Source organism: Cetorhinus maximus, chromosome 12 (assembly GCF_964194155.1).
Source record: "Cetorhinus maximus chromosome 12, sCetMax3.hap1.1, whole genome shotgun sequence".
NCBI classification, from domain to species: Eukaryota; Metazoa; Chordata; class Chondrichthyes; order Lamniformes; family Cetorhinidae; genus Cetorhinus; species Cetorhinus maximus.
In genome coordinates, this window is record NC_135890.1 from 13355736 (window position 1) to 13376099 (window position 20364).

Below are 20364 nucleotides of genomic sequence, written 5' to 3' on the forward strand. Positions count from 1 at the left end.
GTTGGAAAGACAGAACCAATATTTGTCAGTGAAAGTAAACGGCAAACCTGTTAGAATGGAAGTGGATACGGGAGCTTCTACTACAGTAATTGGGGAACATACCTTCAGATATTTGAATAATGGTGAACATCAATTAAGTTTAGAAGAAACAGCCGCCAAGCTAAAAAACATATACGGGTGAAGACATTCAAGTAAAAGGCATAAGCAGAGTAACTGTCCGTTATGAAGCCAATCAGCAAAGCTACTCTTGTTGGCAGTAGCAGGTGAAGAGCAAAGCCTCCTGGGGCAAAATTGGTTGAAGGAGATTAAGTTAGAATGGGCTGAAATTTTCCAGTTGAGAGCAAGTGGGCTACCAAAGCTACTTAGCACGCCACCGCCTTTAAAGACGAACTGGGGAAAATCCTGGCCATGCTGGCCAAGATTCATGTGGATCTGAAAGCAACCCCTCACTTTATGAAGGCAAGGCTGATGCCACTTTCCCTACGAGAAAAAGCCAACATTGAACTGAACAGACTAGAGAAACTGGATGTTATACAACCTGTTCAGTTCTCAGAATGGGCAGCACCCATTCTAGTCCCCGTCCTTAAATCCGACCAAAGTGTCCAAATTTGTGGGGACTACAAACTGGCGGTTAATAAAGTAGTTAAGCTAGACGAGCACCCCATTCCAAAAATCAAAGAGCTGCATGCCAAGCTGGCAGGAGGGATAATGTACACAAAGCCTGACATGAGTCATGCTTATCAACAACTAGAGTTGGATAATGCCTCCGGGGAATTTGTCATAATTAATACTCTCAAAGGGTTGTACCAATATATATGATTGCCTTTTGGTGTCTCCCTACTTGTGCCATCTTTCAGAGAAGAATGGAAAGCTTACTGCAGGGACTGCTTGAGGTTGTGATCTATTTAGATGATGTATTGGTAACAGGATTCACTGAAAAAGAGCATTTGGCAAAATTAGAAGAAGTCTTAAAATGTTTCTTGCAAGCTGGGGTGCATTTAAAAAAAAAGTTCACGTTCTAAGTGAGGGAAGTGATCCTATACGTCATTTTGGTGTCAAGAAATTTCACCAGTACATGCACGTCCGCCATTTTACAATTGGATCAGACCACAAACCATTGCTAGAATTGTTTAGTGAGGACAAGGTTATACCACCCATAGCCTCAGCAAGAATACAACGAATTATGTATGGTAGCATGTGAATACATTTTCGTACATAGGCCTGGCAACCAAGTCGCAAACGCTGATGCCCTTAGTCATTTGCCTTTACAAGAAATTGATGACGCTTTCTTTTTCATTACAGGACTACCCCTCACACAACAACAGGTGTCACACCTGCGGAGTTATTGTTGAAGCACCATCTCAGCACGAGATTGAGCTTAATAATGCTGACTCTAGAGGGGAAGGTGGAAAGGAGTTAGGGAAGCCAAAAAACTAGACACAACTGGCATTGTCATGAGGGGAAATTTACCGTGGGAGTGCCGGTCTATGTGAAGAACTTTGGGGAAAGACAGAAGTGGTTACTGGGTGAAATAAGTGTGGTGACTGGACCTCTATCTTACCACATGGAGGTGGAAGGCCGGATCATCCGTAAACATGTGGACCATTTAAGGAAGAGAGACAACTCACCAAGATTTGGTTCCACCAGTGACCATGACTGGGTCTGCGTTTCCTGCTGAGAATACTCAACCCAGGACTGACATGTCTGATGTTCCTGTCAGAGTTGAGGATACAGAACTGTAAATGCCCACCGAAGCACCTGATGTTCAGGCAACTCCGGAAAAGGAGGTTCCTGATAAATGTCATGACTCACTGGGAATAGTGCGCTGTAATATCAAGCCCACAGTTCCCTGAGCCATGACACATATGAAAATATTTGACCAAACCACCAGATTGCCCCAGAATACGAGCACTAGGTTTGTAAACTTAATCAGTAAATAACTGTTCATTGAACAAACTGTCATTAACCAGTGGCAAATGAAAGAAATATGAACTGCTAATTTCTAATAATATAACTTAAACTCTACCCCCTTCTTAAATCCCGATACACACACATACAAGACACTCAAAACATGGATTTTAAGGGTGGGATAAAACAGTTGAACAGCACCAATTCCAGAGTACAGGATTTGATGGGTTGATTTTGATCAATGTCTTCCAAATTCCTTTCAGTTCTTGTTGATGACACGAGGTGATCGTCCAGCACATTCAGTATTTAGTTCACTGGTTGAGCACTTGCCTTTCAATCTCTCTCTAGCAGTGATTTTCCCCTTTGTTTCTTGACAGGGGTTTTCAGAGAGCGAGCAGGTTATAGAGATATGAGGAGAAACAGCCAGCTAGCTATTATTATGGAATTACTGGAATCGTACACACACAGGAGAAAGAGGTTTTAGGTCTTGTTCCTTTCAGGTTAGGTGCTATTCTGTTGCACTGCTCTCACACAAAACCTGGTCACCTGGTCAGGAGCCAATTAAAATGTAGTTGCCAAACAGCTCCCATGGTCCAGGACTCCTTTCTGGCATTATCCTGTCTTTCATGGCACACTCTGTTCCAGGACTGCAACATTGTATACATCTCTCATCCTGTTCCAGTAGACTTGCCTTTCAAACTGCAGCCTTTGTAATTTTAATCCACAATCCCACAGAAAATAAAAAGATATGTTCTTTACAACAGTCCAGCAGGAATAAAAAGATATGTTCCTTACACACAGAATCTGAAGTTGTGGAGCTGCGACGTTCCACACGTACCAGGAAACGACCTGAAAGACTGAACTTGTAAATTCCCTAACTTGCGTAAATATTATGTTGTCTTGAAAAATATGTACTTGTAAATATAATATGTACAGCCGAGTTAAAGGGGGAGGATATAGTAATTATGCTTTTATTTAGTGTGTAATGTACCTTGAAGAATAATGCTTGTTGGGAAGATCACATGATCTGTAGTAACCAATAAGAGAATAGCGTGGGCTAGGTCAGTTAGCATAGAGGTAGAGTTAGAGTTGAAAGCACACGTGTGGTTGCTGCTGAGTATATTGTAAGTAAACTTAACCACCCATGAAGTGTCTGCTGACCAACTCTATCATTAATAGTGCAACCCGGCCACCCTACAACAAGCTGAAAGAAATAGGTTGGAAAAAATGTCTTTTTAGAAGATAGAACAAAAGCAAAGTGAAGAGGTTTAAGGAAGTTCCAGAGAACATGGATAAGGCTTTACCATCGATGATTGGTCAAAGAGAGGGTGAAATTCACATTAGGTTGCAGAAGATTGCAAAACTGAGGAGGGGCAAGGACTTATAAATGAGACAAGAATTTCAAATTGGGTGTAATGAGACACCAGGAGTAATAGCACATGATGTGTCAGTGGGACTGACTGCTACTGGTACCAAGTTTTCGGGAAAGTTGCAATTTGAGAGTAGTGGAACTCGAGGCATGCTCGGAGGTTTAGTTGAATGAATAGCTATTTCTTCAAGTTGCAGTATCAGTCATTCTCACTGACACACATCATGGACATCAGCAGCAGTCATGTGCTACATGAAGTATGCCAGGATGACTTGATGTTTTCACCACAGGAAGGGGAGAAAATGGATAGTTGGGGAAAAAAGGTGCTGCAACTGCTCTGTTCAAAAGAACTGAGCACTGTTCCAAGAATAACATGGAGGAAATGGACAGAATAGTGTAGTTTTACAAGAAACAGTTGCAGGTGATCCCAAATTGAATTGATGCTCAGCTTGCACAGGAAAAAAAAAGCCTTGTCTGCTGCCCTTTGCGTTTGGCTCAGCCCTGCAAAAGGAAGTGAGGGTTGTGCCAGATTTGTGTTCAATAAGACTGTTGTGATGTTATGGTTTCTGTGAACTGAGAGAATTTATGAACATAGAAGGCTCTCTCTAAATTGAAACACAACGAGTCTATTATTGAAGGGTAATTGGAGTTAATGAACTATCATAACCTTATTTAAAAATACAATGATATCCAAGTGTTTCTGTTTCTCCCCAGCCCAATCCCCTGGCTCTCCCGCCCCCTCTCCTTTTGGTTTGCTTACTGGGGAAAAGAAAAACATCACGTGGAAAGGATCAAATAAATTGGCTTTAGCCATTGTTCATAAAAATCTTTCAAGCTTTTTTGTGACCCTCCTCCTTTCTGAAATAACCTACAGACATGCAGAGTTGAAGTCAAGGAACGTGAGGACCTGTTATCTTTCTATAGGTCCCAATGTTGTATAATGCTAAACTTGTTTTAATCCCCTTATGCTGCATTTTGTGCAATGGTACAATTATTTGTAACTCTTGTAGAGTTAAAACAATTTACAATTATTTGTAGATGCTTTGCAAAAGTGTTTATATTTGGTTCAGTTTTATCTCTTTCAGCTGGTTAGTCCATATCCGGACATTAATTCTAAATTGATAATTTGTACCTTCAAAGGAATGGAGCTTCACTTTACATGAATCCAACATCATTTTGGGCAGATACTTTTTTGTTTTAATAACATTTGTGAAAAAGTTCAAGTTTTTCATGGGGAAGATTCTGTACCCATGAATGTTACATTTTAGCTGTGCTATGATTCTATACCATACCATCAAGCTTTTGGTAAGATCCGATTATAGACTGATAATGTTTTTAAAGTAGACAAAGTTTAAGATTCAAGACACTGGCTAAGAGGATAAAACCACAAGATTCCACGTGTCTTGAACAAACAAAAATAAACTTTACTGTACAAGGTCAAACAGACAAAATAATTTACAATATCTATCTTATATGCTAACATTCAGGGTTAATTTGAGGTACATGTGAATTAACAGGCAAACTGTGGATGAACACATCTTACTGTACAATAAAAACAAGTGTGACCAAGACAGATTGCATGGATTTCTCAGCAACCCACCCAGGTATCAGTAAACGCCGAGTCAACCAATCCCGTTGAAACTTTATCTCCCTCATGAGGGACCTCCAAACTTTTAAAGGTCAAGCCTCTGAATTCCCTAAAAGCCACTCCAACGAGGACTGTCTCAATGACTGCACAACTCCTGTGGTTTCAGTCTTATCTTCCGAGACTCCGTTCCCCTAGATTTCTGAGCCTGCACTCCAACCTCCAGTTACTGACGCAGTAGCTGGCTAGCTCCAGTGGGCTGGCACTGTCTCTGGATTTCACCAATCTCCCAGCTACACCAACCTATAAATGGCTCCCAGGGCTTCTTCTGAGCTCTGGTGCTTTCCAGCAGGGAGCCAGTGACCTGCCACCTTCTCAGACCCCCAGGACTTCTCCTGAGCGGTAACTGCACAGAGTTATCAAACGACTTCTGGGACCTCCCCTGAATGCAACTACACAGAACCAGCTAACGGCAACACTTTTGCTGCCTGGAGCCTGCCAACATTTCGGTATGGCCTTGTCCCCTGCTGCAGAACACTCACCCCCACAGCAAACGCACAAATAAATTGAATCCCTGGAACTTGCTTAAACTCTACCCCCAATCTCCATGACGACTAGCCTTCCAGAGCTCACCAAATGCTTTTAAATTAATTGTAGCTTTAATTGCTAAAATAAAACAACTCGGGGCTGCTTCTTTACAAGCAGTGTAGGTGCTTCATCTCTAATTCTCCAGCTAAGTAAGGCAGCCTGCTATTTCATGACCTTGTCTTTCTAGTTGTTAACCCCTTAAGTCAACGTAGGCCCCAGTCTTTTAAGCGTAATAGTGTTCAGATTGCACTTATCCCATTTTCAGTTAAACTGTAATCTTCCCAGAATGAAGAATTACTTCTAAAATATTACTCTGAACCATAAACTAGGTATTTATAACAGCTGCCTTTGCTTGTGTGGCTTCTGCTTTGTATGGAATCAGCTAGCCATTTAGGCCCCCTCCCCTCCAACTATGGAACTGATATTGAGTGAAGAAATGCAGTTTCACTTCTGAACTTGGTCCCTGCCCCTGTAGATGAAACAGGTTTAAGGATTGAAAGTTGCATTTTTTTGGATTGCATAGCAAAGTCCATTTCAATACCTTACGAAGGCAATACTGTAGCACTGCAACGATCCTTAAGCATGTACTGTTGTGTTTAACTTTGCATTGCCTTTTTGTTCGCTTAAGACCTTGCATGAGAAACTGTACCCGTTTCTTGCCTCACCTCCTGCAAAGGACTATGGTTAGCCAGGTGTTGGAAAGTGATTGTAGAAAATAGTATCTTGTAATTAACAAACTCGATGCTATCACTGTAAAATGAGCCTTCAAACCCTGGAATGAGTAAACTGTCGATCTACAAGTTTGCCATTCAGATAACGCCCCAGGACGACACTGGTTATCAATGTTGAGACTAGATTGCTAAAATTTAATTGAAAAATTCCAGTGGAAAATCTCCGAATAACAACTTTTCTTTTCTTTGCAGAAACAGTATATTTATTTGGTGGTTGGGATGGAACACAGGATCTGGCAGACTTCTGGGCGTACAGTGTTAAAGAAAACCAATGGACCTGTATATCTAGAGATACTGAGAAAGAGGCAAGTATTTTGTTTACGAAATGATGCTGGGGTAGCAGTTACGTGGAATAAACGTTCATCTGGAAATTGAAGGGGTGTAATGCAGAGGTTCCCAAACTCAGGAACAGTATGATGAAGTTATTTAGTGAGGTGGGCGAGGGTTGGTGGGTGGTAGGTATTTTGGGGCCGCTCTGAAGGTGTTCGTTGTAACTCATTAATAGGGCCAGACCTGCAATTTATATTTGGCCCATTGTGCTTTAGCAGTCCTGTCAACATGGGCTGATTGTCAATGGTGCTCTCCCGAAAAACTCAGGCATTCTCGGCAGTTCCAGCCTTCCCGACCTGTGTTTTAATTCCTCCTCAGTTTAAATGTGTTTCGTTCAGTTTAGAAAAAGCTATTTACCTTCTAGACTATATATCTCTGTGCTGTATGAATATCTGGGTAAAAAACATTTACAGCACAGAAACAGACCCCGCCAGTGTTCATGCTCCATGTGAGCCCAGTTAGAAATGCCCATAGGCCCTGGGGTCCATGTTGCCATTTGAGCAGCAAGTTGGCATCTCGGCTTCAAAAATTGCAACGTCATTTCCTCTTGTACCTGCAACAAAGTCCCCATGAAATTTAAAGGGAAGAGATCAATAACCTTACTTTCAAAGTAGTCTCTGCACGAAAGATTACTTTATTTCCCAAGACTTTGCACCTTTCTGGAAATTTTATTTTACTCTGCTTGGATTTAATGTTGCTGCTTGCTTTCCATCTCATTAAATTGAAAAAAAATAAAAGTAATAGGTAGTGTACACATTCGTGGGTCCATGATGTTTCCACAAAGAACTAAACTTGTATTTTATCTCCTCCAAGCAACCCAATGAATTCTAGTACTCCCGGCTCCACCTTCGAAAATCCTGACCCCATAGACCCACTCTAGTTCCCTCAATGGAGGGTTGCTCCAAACCAAAGAGAGGAGGGGCCTGTGAATTTCCTTCCTGTGAACCTGTTTACACTTATGGTGGCCAGGAAACTCCTTGGATTTTCTTTTGCTTCTTGGGCAATACACTGACAAAAGTGCAGTGGATAGATCAAGTGATACTTTAGCCTATTAAATATTAAAGATGATACAGTTCTCATAGGCTAATGTCTTGGATAGACCCAGGCTGGGCTCAGTGGTCCTATTGGTTTCGGCATTGAGGCGGTTTTAAGATGTAGGCGGACGATTTATCTTTTCTGGAGACAGCAGCTGCTGAGTTGAGTATTTAAAAGCTCTGCCTGCATTGCATTGTTAGTCAAAACCAGTAGACGGTTCGAAACTTGAAAGTTGGATAGAGAGAGGGAGAGAACGGCTACTCAAGGTCTTGCTTCTTCAGCATCTCATTTGTTTGTGCTCTGGTCTGCAGGGAGAACAGGTGCTTAAACACACAAAGGGTTGCTGGCTTGTCACATGACCCTCTCTTTCCAACTGCCCAGTGACCAAAATGGTTATGACTAGTGGATTCTAGTTGCAAGCTTACATGATTAGCTTATGTCTGGGCAAATTCCTTTTCATAGCCAGAGTCCCATTGTCTTAAGTGATTATGGCCAATGGTTTGTTTCCATCCAATTGAGTATCCAGGTGATTGTCTGGGTACTTTGCTAATAAGACCATAAGACATAGGAGCAGAAATTAGGCCATTTGGCCCATCGAGTCTGCTCTGCCATTCAATCATGGCTGATAAGTTTCTCAACCCCATTCTCCCGCCTTCTCCCTGTAACCTTTGATCCCCTTACCAATCAAGAACCTATCTCGGTCTTAAATACACTCAATGACCTGGCCTCCACAGCCTTCTGTGGCAATGAATTCCATAGATTCACCACTCTCTGGCTAAAGAAGTTTCTCCTCATCTCTGTTCTAAAAGGTCTTCCCTTTATTCTGAGGCTGTGCCCTCGGTTCCTACTTTCCTACTAATGGAAACATCTTCCCCACGTCCACTCTATCCAGGCCTTTCAGTATTCTGTAAGTTTCAATCAGATCCCCCCTCATCCTTCTAAACTCCATCGAGTATAGACCCAGAGTCCTCAAATGTTCCTCATATGTTAAGCCTTTCATTCCTGGGATTATTCTCGTGAACCTCCTCTGGACCCTCTCCAGGGCCAGCACATCCTTCCTGAGATATGGGGCCCAAAATTGCTCACAATATTCTAAATGTGGTCTGACCAGAGCCTTATAAAGCCTCAGCAGCACATCCCTGCTTTTATATTCTAGTCCTCTCGAAATAAATGCCAACATTGCATTTGCCTTTCTAACTACCGACTCAACCTGCAAGTTAACCTTAAGAGAATCCTGGACTAGGACTCCCAAGTCCCTTTGCACTCCAGATTTCTGAATTCTCTCCCCATTTAGAAAATAGTCTATGCCTCTATTCTTCTTACCGAAGTGCATGACCTCACACTTCCCCACATTGTATTCCATCTGCCACTTTGCCCATTCTCCTAACCTGTCCAAATCCTTCTGCAGCCTGCTTGCCTCCTCAATACTACCTGTCCCTCCACCTATCTTTGTATCATCTACAAACTTAGCCAGGATGCCCTCAGTTCCTTCATCTAGATCATTAATGTATAAAGTGAAAAGTTGTGATCCCAACACTGACCCCTGCGGAACTCCACTAGTCACCGGCCGCCATCCTGAGAAGGACCCCCTTATCCCCACTCTCTGCCTCCTGCCAGATAGCCAATCTTCTATCCATGCTAGTACCTTGCCTCTAACACCCTGGGCTCTTATCTTACTGAGCAGCCTCCTGTGCGGCACCTTGTCAGAGGCCTTCTGGAAGTTCAAGTAGATGACATCCATTGGCTCTCCTTTGTCTAACCTCCTTGTTACTTCCTCAAAGAATTCTAACAGATTTGTCAGGCATGACCTCCCCTTGATGAAACCATGCTGACTTTGCCCGATTTTACCATGCACTTCCAAGTATTCTGAAATCTCATCCTTAATAATGGACTCTAAAATCTTACCAACGACCGAGGTCAGGCTAATCGGCCTGTAATTTCCCATCTTTTGCCTCATTCCCTTCTTAAACAGGGTGGTTACATTAGCGATTTTCCAGTCCTCTGGGACCCTCCCTGACTCCAGTGATTCCTGAAAGATCACCACTAACGCCTCCACTATCTCTTCAGCTATCTCCTTCAGAACTGTGGGGTGTAATCCATCTGGTCCAGGCGATTTATCCACCTTCAGACCTTTCAGTTTTCCTAGCACCTTCTCCTTGGTAATGGCCACCATACTCACCTCTGCCCCCCGACTCTCTTGAACTTTGGGGATGTCACTCATGTCTTCCACCGTGAAGACTGACGCAAAGTACCTATTCAGTTCCTCCGCCATTTCTTTATTCCCCACTACTACTTCTCCAGCGTCATTTTCCAGCGGCCCAATGTCCACTTTTGCCTCTCTCTTACCCTTTATATATATCTAAAAAATGCTCTTGCAATCTTTTTTTAATATTACTGGCTAGTTTACCCTCATAATTAATCTTTTCCCTCCTTGTTTCTTTTTTAGTTGTCCTCTGTTGGTCTTTGTAGGCTTCCCAATCCCCTGGTTTCCCACTGCTCTTCGCCGCATTGTATGCTAATGAGTTAGGAGATGGCCCCCATTCATACTCCTTCAAAGCAGTTGTCCCTGGTGAGGTTTGGCAGAAAGCTTGTCTCCATTTCTATGACTTTGGAATATAGAAGGTACAGTGATGCAAATGTGTAGCTATCTTTGACTGTGATTTCAAGTGTTTGGAATGTGGCTTTAGTCATTTTAAAATTCAGTCAATGGTTTCCAAACCGTAAATTCATAATAATTTTAAAAAATAAAACATGATTTCCTTTCCTTTAAATTAGACAGCTTGCCTAGAATCAAATTATTTGTTGGTGAGGCCACTGCCTGTTGGTTTTCTTTCTAAAAATAGAATGTGTTCCATTTAAAATGTGAATTTGACTTGCCTTAAACCAGTGACTTTGCCAATCAGGTTGGTGTGGATCATCTGAAAACCTTCACGAAGGATTTTTCCTGCACTCTATTGTGATCCTGTTCATTAATAAAGTGTTGATGATTTTGTTGCACATAGCACAATCCGTTCCCTTTATCAGATGTTGCTCAAGCCAAAATAATTAATGATATTATAACGAGTTTTCTTCTCACAGTACTGTTGCTTTCCAATCTACTTGCATTTTATAGCACATGGGAGAGTAATTCTCACTGCATTCTAATATATTTCTGCTGCGTGCTTGGAAAATGCTGTTGGTTTGTTGGAAACCAGTGGAAAAGGGAGCCTGCTACTGCATGCTCAGGAACTTAACCCAAGGTTTCATCCCCTGCCTGCCACCCCAAACAAAGGGGCATCACTGGTGAACTGCAATTAAACTTCCAAGTCTGTGCAATAAACTTTCTTCTAAGAACCCATTTTAAAAACCTTTCCCCAGCTCACAACACTCTACATTGCAGAAACTGAGTGTAGGAGTGGATGGATGATACATCAGTAATATCAGCTATTCAGTAAGGTAAATTTCTGCCAAATTGGTTCTGAGGGGACAATGGGCGCCATCACCAGATATTTTCAATTAGCTGTGCCTTTGTTAGACACATATGGGACTAACCCCCTTCTGCTAGTCCAGAGACTAAGTCTGTGAAGTAATGTTAATATTAGATAACCCTGTACTGTACCATGTGGTTAACACATGTTAATCATGTTTCCAGTCTTTAGCGATACAGAAAAATTACTGTTTCCACAGCTGTAGTCTGAGAATAGGTGAAAGTTTTGCATCTGTAAGCACTGGTGCAGCCTATAATTGTGTGCGGCATTTATGGTTACGGTTTTTAACCGTGGGAAAATAAAATTCACTGCCTAATTTCCACTGCAGCTAACTGCTTCAAATATCTGGACTTGAGGCATGCCAGTTCCTGCTAACCAATAATTGCTGACAAACCACACTCCTACATTGTCATGGCTTCCTCCCATGCTTGGCTGCTACCGTCAAAATATTAGATTGATGCAGGCAAATAATTGAAAGGAGAAACTGAGCCTCTTCAGAATTTGTAACACAAAATTATTCTTTCCATTTGGTCCCAATGTGACAATCATAACAGAAAAAGTTATGGGCTGGCTCTGTCAAGAATACCTTGAGCACGACAACTCTGCTCCTGCCTCTGCTCTTGGTGCATGTGTCCAGTCGGCAGCATACAAGATCATTCAGTGCATTTTTGCCAGTCGAAATTATGTCTGAGCCAAGAGCTTCAGAAGCCCTGAAATAAGCCCTTAACTGTAAAGTACGATTTTAGTTCATGCTTGCCTTAGTAGATGTAGAGGAAAGAAAGGAACTGGCATTATGTCTTGTGTCTTCAGGAAATCCAAAAACATTTAACAACAAATAAATTACTGTTGAAGAATAGTCTGTATTGTGTAGATAAGCATGGCAGCCAAATTGAATACAGTAATGTTCCACAAATATCAAATGAGTTTAATGTGTTAGTCTGGTACTGGTTGAAGGAACTAAATCCACCAGGTTACTGGGAGAACTTGCTGCTTCACTTTGAATAGTGTCGTGGAAGCTTTCACACTTATCTAATCGGGCTAAATTCAACAAACGGCACCCCTTGACAGCACATACTTCCTTAGAAGTGCACTGAACTGACAATGTAGGTAATGTGCTGTGGTCTGGAAGCGGAGCTTGTATTCGCACACAACCTTCTGAATCGGAATCAAGAGGGTTACCAATCAAGATGAGCTGGAACCTAATGGGAGTGGTGACGCTCATTCATTTTAGTGAAACATAGAACAAGAAATGCTGTAAATTTGGAAGAAAAACAGAAAATGCTGGAAATGTAGATCCTCCACCAGAACTGGTAACCGGGTGTTATGAGACCCATAATGGAGCTGAATAAAACAGGAAAACAAGACAAATGGGAAAAAAAATCAACAATGTGGAATAATAGTGTCTGCCAGGAAAGTCAGTGGACACAAGTTTAACAAAAAGGTTATTGAAAAGCTTGAAAGACATGGAAATGTGTGGGTGATGTATAAAGGTTGTCTTAAATGAGGCATTGGAAATTCATTTTTGAGAAAGAAAAAACTCAAAAATAGTTAGGTAAGGCTAATTAACATGCATGGGAAAAATTCTGACAGAAGAGGTTGCAAATACAGGAACTAAACATATAAAATGCTAGGCACACAGATTTGCCAACAGCTTAAAAGGGAAAAGACGGTCCCAACACCTTGGGTACAGACCACGAGCCGGAGTTGTGTTCTTCTGAAAGATGTAGACCTGAAAGGCTTATTTCTTGGAGGATCACCTGTGTCCAATAAAATGTGGGAGCTAGCAAAGCTCTGAAGTTAATAAAACTGAAGGGTTATCTTTCAGATGAAACATTACGTCAAGCCCCTGTCTGCCCCCTCGGGTAGATGTAAAACTTTTCATGAAACCATTTTGAAGAAGAGTGAAGTTCTTCCTTGTGTCCTGGTCAATATTTATCCTTCAACCAATATCACTAAAACAGATTATCTGGTCATTATTGCAGTTTGTGGGACCCTTGTGAGAAAATTACTGCTGCATTTCCTACATTGCAACAGTTAGCACATTTCAGAAAAGTCTTTACTGTAAAGCACCTTGGGAAGTCTTGAGGTCATGAAAGGCACTACATAAATGTAAGTTCTTTGTTCTTTACTTGTCTCTTCGGTCATGACAAAGCTACATTTGCCTCTGATAGTGAAGCTCCGGACTTCAGATTAAGAGAAAGAGATTAGCAAATTTGTCTTTGTAATAGCTGCAAACAGAGCTCAGCATTAATGCAAGGCAGGTCATGTATGTGCATTTGGTATTCTATGATGGAGCACTGTTGTATTAATTTACAAATACATAAATTTGCCAAGTTCTGCAGCAGCTGTCATTTTTAAGTCTGAGCATAGGCGTTTAGTCCAGATTAGCTGTGTATGGTAGGCGCGCAGCCCTCTAGAATATTGTCCATACAGCCATTTTTAATGCAAGAGAGCCCAGACAGTGAAACATGGTAGAGTATTTGACAATGCAGCGCTTCACTGATGAACACACTGTTCACATCCGCCCGCATGCATTTTCTGGCACGGGTCAGTGGTTAACATTAACAGCAGGGTTCTTGGCTAAACTCTTTGTTTCCACCCTGTCCCACATCTTTCTTAAGGCCAGAAATATAGCAATTTATGGTATTCCAATTTGCCTGAGATCAGAAAATGAAGCAGATATTGTATCTGGACTTAACCCTTGTATGTATGTATGTAAGCCATTAATGTATATATAATATTATTGGAAATATTTTTCTTTTAAAAATAGAGGTTTAGTCTGTGGGTGTGTCTTAATTGGATTAAAGCCAGCTAGTCTGGGTGCTTTGTGTACTTTGTGTAGCTTTGACATGCAAGAGTGGTAGAGTGTATTTGCCCTTTTTTCAATAGAGCATTCAAGAAGTGGGGTGAAATCTGGCACTGAGCTAGCAGAGACCAAGCAATATGTTTATATTATTAATAAAATTGATGCTATGAAAGGTGTTTTATTGCTAGAAGAGGTGGAGTTCAAAGAGGCTGGTGATGCAATGAGAATTTACATTCAATTAGATGTGCTGGATATAACCGATAGCAGTTCTCGTGTGTGCAGGGCAGAGGCAATGTAAGATCAAAGTGGTTGTAAGCCTACAACTACCTCCATAGGAACCAAAGTGAAAAGAACCTAATTTTGAATTTTTAAGTTGAAAATGCTTTGATTGGTGTCTGTTTAAGTCTATGGGTTGCTGTTGCTTTAATGGAGATTAATTTGGGAATTTGTTAAAAGTTATGATAGTAATATGTAGCCATGTGCATATATTTAACTTTCGTAAATTAATAAAATGTTTGATTTAGTTTAATATAAAAACTCTCGAGAACTGGTGGTCTGATTCCTGAATTTAGAGCTGCATCTCAAACATACCACACACAATATAGATTATGGCAGTTGTTTAAAGTTTCCCTTTGGGATTTTTAAATAATTCAGCTTGATCAACTGCTGGGTCATAACAATGCTCAAGAGAATATTTTTATATGTAAAAGCTTATGAAAGGAAATGGTTCCCAAATTCGAGTGAGAATTTTTCAGGAGATTTGTAGTTATACATATTTATACGTTGAATGAGTTGCTTTTTCCACTTTTGGTGCAGATTTGGGACTGTGGGTGGCATTTGAGGGAGAGTGTGCTTTGGCTCAGCCTTGGTGAATGACCTGATTTTTAAAAAAAACTTTTAAAGCTATCTTAATAGAGAAGCTGTGTTGGCACTCCTCGGGCAATTCCACACAACCTGATGAATTTAAACCAAGGATCTGAAGGATTATTCTGAGCACCCCTGTGTTTGTGTAAAGCTCCATTAAAGTACTGTCAGAGCGGATTTTAAAATAACTATTCTTTCAAGCTGAAGAGTGAAAGCTCACTGCTGTATTTTGTATTGTAGGATAATTATTTCAAAAACTTGGTTCCTTTCTATCCCTGTGATGCTAGTTTTTAGTGTACAAAAGTACTTATAGAATCCTTTGATCAGGAACTTCAGGGAGGGCAATTAGCTTTGCCAATTTGAAATTCTGGATCATCTTACATAATGCAGATGGATAGAGGAAAGCTTCATTTGTAGTGTTTTCTTGGCACCGTTCACAAGCAATTAAATTGTTTGATGTCAGTCAATGGCTGTGACTACTGAAGCTATTAAAGTTTTAAGGAGTTGCTAACTTAGATATTATTTCTTCATCCCGCTGTTCTGAATGTTCTGATGAATGGTTGCCCAATCTAGTAGTGGAGCCATTGGCGAGTTGGCTTTCTGCTTCCTTCTCTCTCCACCCCCCCTGCTCCCGCAACACTCTGAAATAATCAGGTTACTTATGTCAAGACTCGCACACAGGCATGCTTTCTCATAGGAGGTGCAGGTAGAGCAGGAACCCTGATGGAATTTTTACTTTTTTGTTTTCCCTCCTCCCACCCCCCCTCAAAACTAATCTAGGGCTGAACTTGTGTGTTATGCCTCAGTTGTCAATTGCAGGACTGCTTGATGTCATTAACTGATTTGGCAAACTGGGGTTGAAATTCAAATCAGGTGATCTGTTTAGTTTCGTGCCACAATGACCAGCACAGTTACCCACAACAGGGAAGCAGCAGCTTCTCAATTGAACTGCTAATGTTTATGATGCTTGGGCACCACCATCAGGCCTAAATCTGCCAATAACTCAATGTTTCAGATGTTGGCATAAATTTTGTGGGACAAAAATGCCTGTTAACTCATTAGTTCCTGCACAAATTACAATTAAAAGTGTACACAAAAGGTAAAAGATTAATGAAGGAATTTGAATTAATGCAGCACCTTTCATTTTCTTAGGATGTTACGAAACGCTTTCTGCCAATGATGTACTTCTGAAGTCTAGTCACGAAAATGTAGAAAACATGGCAGCCAATCTGCAGGCACCAGAATTCCATAAACAGCTTTCTGATTATGACCAGATAATCTCTTTTGGTGATTTTGGTTAACTAATAATTATTGGCCAGAGCACTTGGCCAACAGGGCTTGTTTTCATGAATGTTATTTTCTCATTGTTTGCAATCTGCTTTTCCATTTCATGATCTGACAAGAATACTTGTGGCTGACTAAATAACTTCACTTTTATTGAGAAGAAGTTCAGCTGATTAGTAAAATTCCTAATTCAAGATATATGGCAAGCCTGCTGTCCTTTTGCTTGTGGTCTCTTTAAGACAACTCTGCATACTTCCAAGGACTTGAATTTGGGTTATACCAATGAAGAGTTTTCTCGTGTTGAGTACAACGCACAGTGCAATTAATTTGTTGAATTTAGTTTGCGACCATCTGAAATTTAACTTTAGGTGGTTTTAGATCGCCAATAGACATAGTTTTAATATAGTGCAAACTGCACTTAACTTATATAATTCTGAAGCAGCTGTGTTTTTAATAACTTGATGGTTTCTTCCATGCTCCCCCTTCCCTCATTGAGCTCTTCCTGTAATTCTGTAATGGTTTGGAAAGTAACACTGGTAGCATTGCTTTCACAGCACTGATTTGGTTTCTTCCCTTTGCTCTCTTACATGTCTTTTTCAAATAGCAGTTTATCTGCCTCTGATTATGATAACTTTGTCGTAGCAACAAGTCAAACCAACATGCTGTCTACAAGTGGCCTTGCTTCATTTTGTTCCTTGTTTGTAAGTGCAGGTTTGTCTTTGTGATTTTGTAAAACATGAGTAGCACATTACCTACATGATTATTTTGCACAGAATGCAAGGGCTGAATGCAAGTAAAGCACTTAGTCTTTTTCCAAGTTGGATAGCAGTGACCTGTTTTCCCGCTACGCCTCTTCCCTACCCCTCTCTCCCATCAGTGCTTGAAATTAGCTCAAAACCTCTCTCCCCGGTCTTGGAGTTTGAAATTAGCTTGGGCAGTTTTCATCCCTTCCTAGTCCTGGCCAATTTTGATTATTCAATCAGCATTGTTAAAAACAGATTATCTGGCCAATACCATAGTACTTATTTGTAGGAGCTTGCTGTGTGCAAATTAATAGCTGCATTTCTTATGTTAAAACAGGGACTACACTTCAAAAGTACTTAATTGGCTGTGAAACACTTTGGGATGACTTGAAGCCTTGGAAGGCACTGTATAAATTTAAGTCTTTCATGCAGTTACACAACAGAAACTTTCCAAAATAAGCTTGACTGTCTCTTATACAGCAAGGATGGTTGGTGCATGAAATGAAAAAAATTGATGCTGTTGCACTACAGTTTAGGCTTGGTATTGAAGTGAGACTAGATAAGTTTTATTCTGCAGCTGTCTACTATTCCCTGATGTGTGTGTGGTTAAATACTGAGTGCCTAAAGGAAAAATAGGTTGTTTGGCATCAAGGCCCCCTACTTAAAACATTAAAAGACCAACGGATATAAATTTAGCCGAGTGTTGCTGCGGAATTTCAGTCAAGTGCCGTGGCGGGCATGTAATATTGCTATGGTACTAATTTGAAATGTGGGGAAAACCCACGGGTACAGTTAGAGACACTTAGTTAAATTTGCTTACATCTAGGGAGCAAATTGTGCTATATATTACATGATTACAGGTCTGTCCCTGACTAGGGGTTGTTCAAAAGCATTGCAACATTAATGAAAAACCTCCTCACATCCAGCAACACATTGGAACCAGTATTAGGTGGTAGCACACATTTTTCATTGGTACTATTGCTTTTGCAGTTTGTAGATATGAATAGTGGATTGCACCTGTAGTTGGGAAGCTAATTCCACATGCAGACCCCATGCACAAGTCACGTTGAGATACCATTTAGTGGGCATGTGTAGAATTCTTGTACCTTATTCAGTTCAGATTAAGCATAATAATCTTTTTCTAATTGGTTAAGCTGCAGCTCACTTTATATCGTGTTCAGTTTTTAAAGTTGGTTTGATCCTGGCATAGTGTGTGGAAATAATTTCTAACTGCTAGTTGTTCTATGGCTCATTCAACTATAAAGACATGTTTGCCATATAAATTGAATGTTTATATAAAAATTTTACTCACACCTCCACACATGCTGAGCAGACTTGCACGCTCTCCTAAGACTTACTATTATTAGCCTCTTCTGAAGTAATGGAATTAATTGCTCCTTTTGAGAAAAACAAATATGTTTGTATTGCCTGTGCACTATGTTGTTTTGCAGAGCAATATGGGGAATATATCAGCCTAGATAATATATTTATTTTATAAGCTTTTTATTTCTCCCTGAAAGCATACTCTGGTTTGATGGTTTCTGGGAACACCACTTGCTAAGCATGTAGGTGACAATGTTGATGGTACATATGGGCAGTGCCACACGAGGATCCTCCTTCCTGATTTCACTATGGCAAAGAAATAGGTAGCAGCAGATAAAACTACAGGCCAACTAAGTCAGAATTGTGCCATCATATCCACACTGTAGATGTTTGAGCCCTAGTTTAGACTGATGCTTCACTGGAGTGCAGAGTGGGGGGGTGGTTGGGGGGAGGTATTGTATTTTCAGTGGTGCTGTCTTTCAGATGAGATGTTAAAACAAGGTTTTGCCTTCCCCCTGAGGCAGATGTAAAAGATTCTGCGGCCCTAATCCTGCTTCCAGCCATCTGCTGCTTAAACCCTCATCCATGCTTTTTCAGATTAATTGAAAGTGAGTCACCAGGTGCTTGTCTCCACTTAGTTTCTGTACAGTGTGAAGCAGTTACCTTCATGAAAGTCAGAAAAAGGAGTTCATGACTAAGGCCACTAATTCAGTTTTCACTGAAAAATGAATGGAATTGTAGCATTGAATTGCCAAGATTCCAGAATTGCATGAAAAAGAAATAGGATTCAACTCACTCTATCTGCTTTTGGCCCATATGTTCCTTGAACTGTAGGTTAATCCTGAATTTAGTAGATCTTGCTGCTTCAGTGCGAACCTTGCCTGAAATTGCACTGCAAGACATTGCAATATTAAGACATGTATTCTTTGGGTTAATTGACAAGTTTACAGAGTTTGGATGTGAAGAGCATTTCAAAGCCATTGATTTCATCCTCCCTCTGTACCACTCTACTGTCTTCCCCTTACAGTTTCCAGCACCTAACTGTGCAGACAGAGAAGGTCCTTAATCATGACATGTCTGAAAATGCAGCACTACTTCCAAACCTTCCTGGATACCCAAGATAGGTTGTGAAGTCCTTGAGTGGGGTTTGAAATCAGAACCGTCTGAAGCCAGGTTGCAGCCGACAAAGCTAAGCTAACATTTAATGTAGTGAATTCAAAAATTTGTATGGAGAGATTGGCATTTTTGTAAATTGTACAAAATAACTTTATCCTGAAATATTTCCCAATTTTTTTTATTTTACATGAAGTTGGTTCGTATCTTTCTTCATTCCACATCCTCTCAGATTATAATTTGATAACTTCTGGGGGACTGCTTACATGGCAATGGATCAAAAGTGTTTTCATGGTATTGAAGATAACTGGTGCCATAAGTGCTCTTCTGGTCGTCTTGTATAAAGCCACAGGATTGGCAATTTTGTGAACAGTTTTGTCTGTAAAAGATCTTATATCTTGAACCTATGGGGAATGAGACAATTAACGAAAGAAGCAAAATACTTGCGTTTCATCAGAAGGGGTGGATGAGCTTTATAAGTATTAAATGTTGACTAGTATTCTTGGCTTCAAAATGATAAGATGGCTATCTGACTTCTGCATACGATGTCCCCTCATCACCACCTTTTATTGCAAGAAATTCAACATTGCTAATGGATTGAAAGTTGAAATAAGAATACTGGTAAACATTAAATAACTAACTGACGAGGTAGAAACCATTAGTTAAAATGTTCAAAGCCCTTTTTGAAAATAAAGGGAAGAGATCATACACACTCGCACCAATATTGCCCTGGTATACACTAACATTGTATCATACATTTTTTAAAAGTATTAAAACACCAAGTTGACTTTCAGGGCATGTTTTACTTGTGGATTGAATAATGAGGGGTCAGTGGTAATTGCAGTTTTTCCATTCATATGTGTTTGGAACACTCAATTTACTCCAAATAGTGTTTTGGAATGTCATTGTTTGTGGAAGAAGTTCTGTAGGTTCAATCACAATTGTATTTTTTTGTTGCGGTTGCTTTGAATAAACTTTCAATCTGTTAGTTCAAATATTGAGGCCAACATGTTTAGCAAGATTTTTAAAAAATTCATTCACGGGATGTGGGCTTCGTTGGCTGGGCCAGCATTTATTGTCCCTCCCTAGTTGCCCTTGAGAGGTGAGCTGCCTTTTTGAACTGCTGTAGTCCATCTGGTGCAGGTACACCCACAGTGTTGTTAGAAAGGGAGTTCCAGGGTTTTGACCCAGCGACAGTGATAGGATGGTGAGTGACTT

At 40.6% G+C, this 20364-nt stretch overlaps 1 protein-coding gene across 4 annotated transcripts in view; it reads left to right on the plus strand.

The window, feature by feature from the left end:
* Positions 1–20364, plus strand: part of mkln1 (muskelin 1, intracellular mediator containing kelch motifs) — a 153336-nt gene that overhangs the window by 72755 nt on the left and 60217 nt on the right. For all 4 annotated transcript variants that reach the window (XM_078553040.1, XM_078553041.1, XM_078553043.1 and 1 more), the window contains one exon: positions 6374–6486. In XM_078553040.1, coding sequence (XP_078409166.1) covers positions 6374–6486 — 113 coding nt within the window. The remainder of the gene's footprint in view (positions 1–6373; positions 6487–20364) is intronic.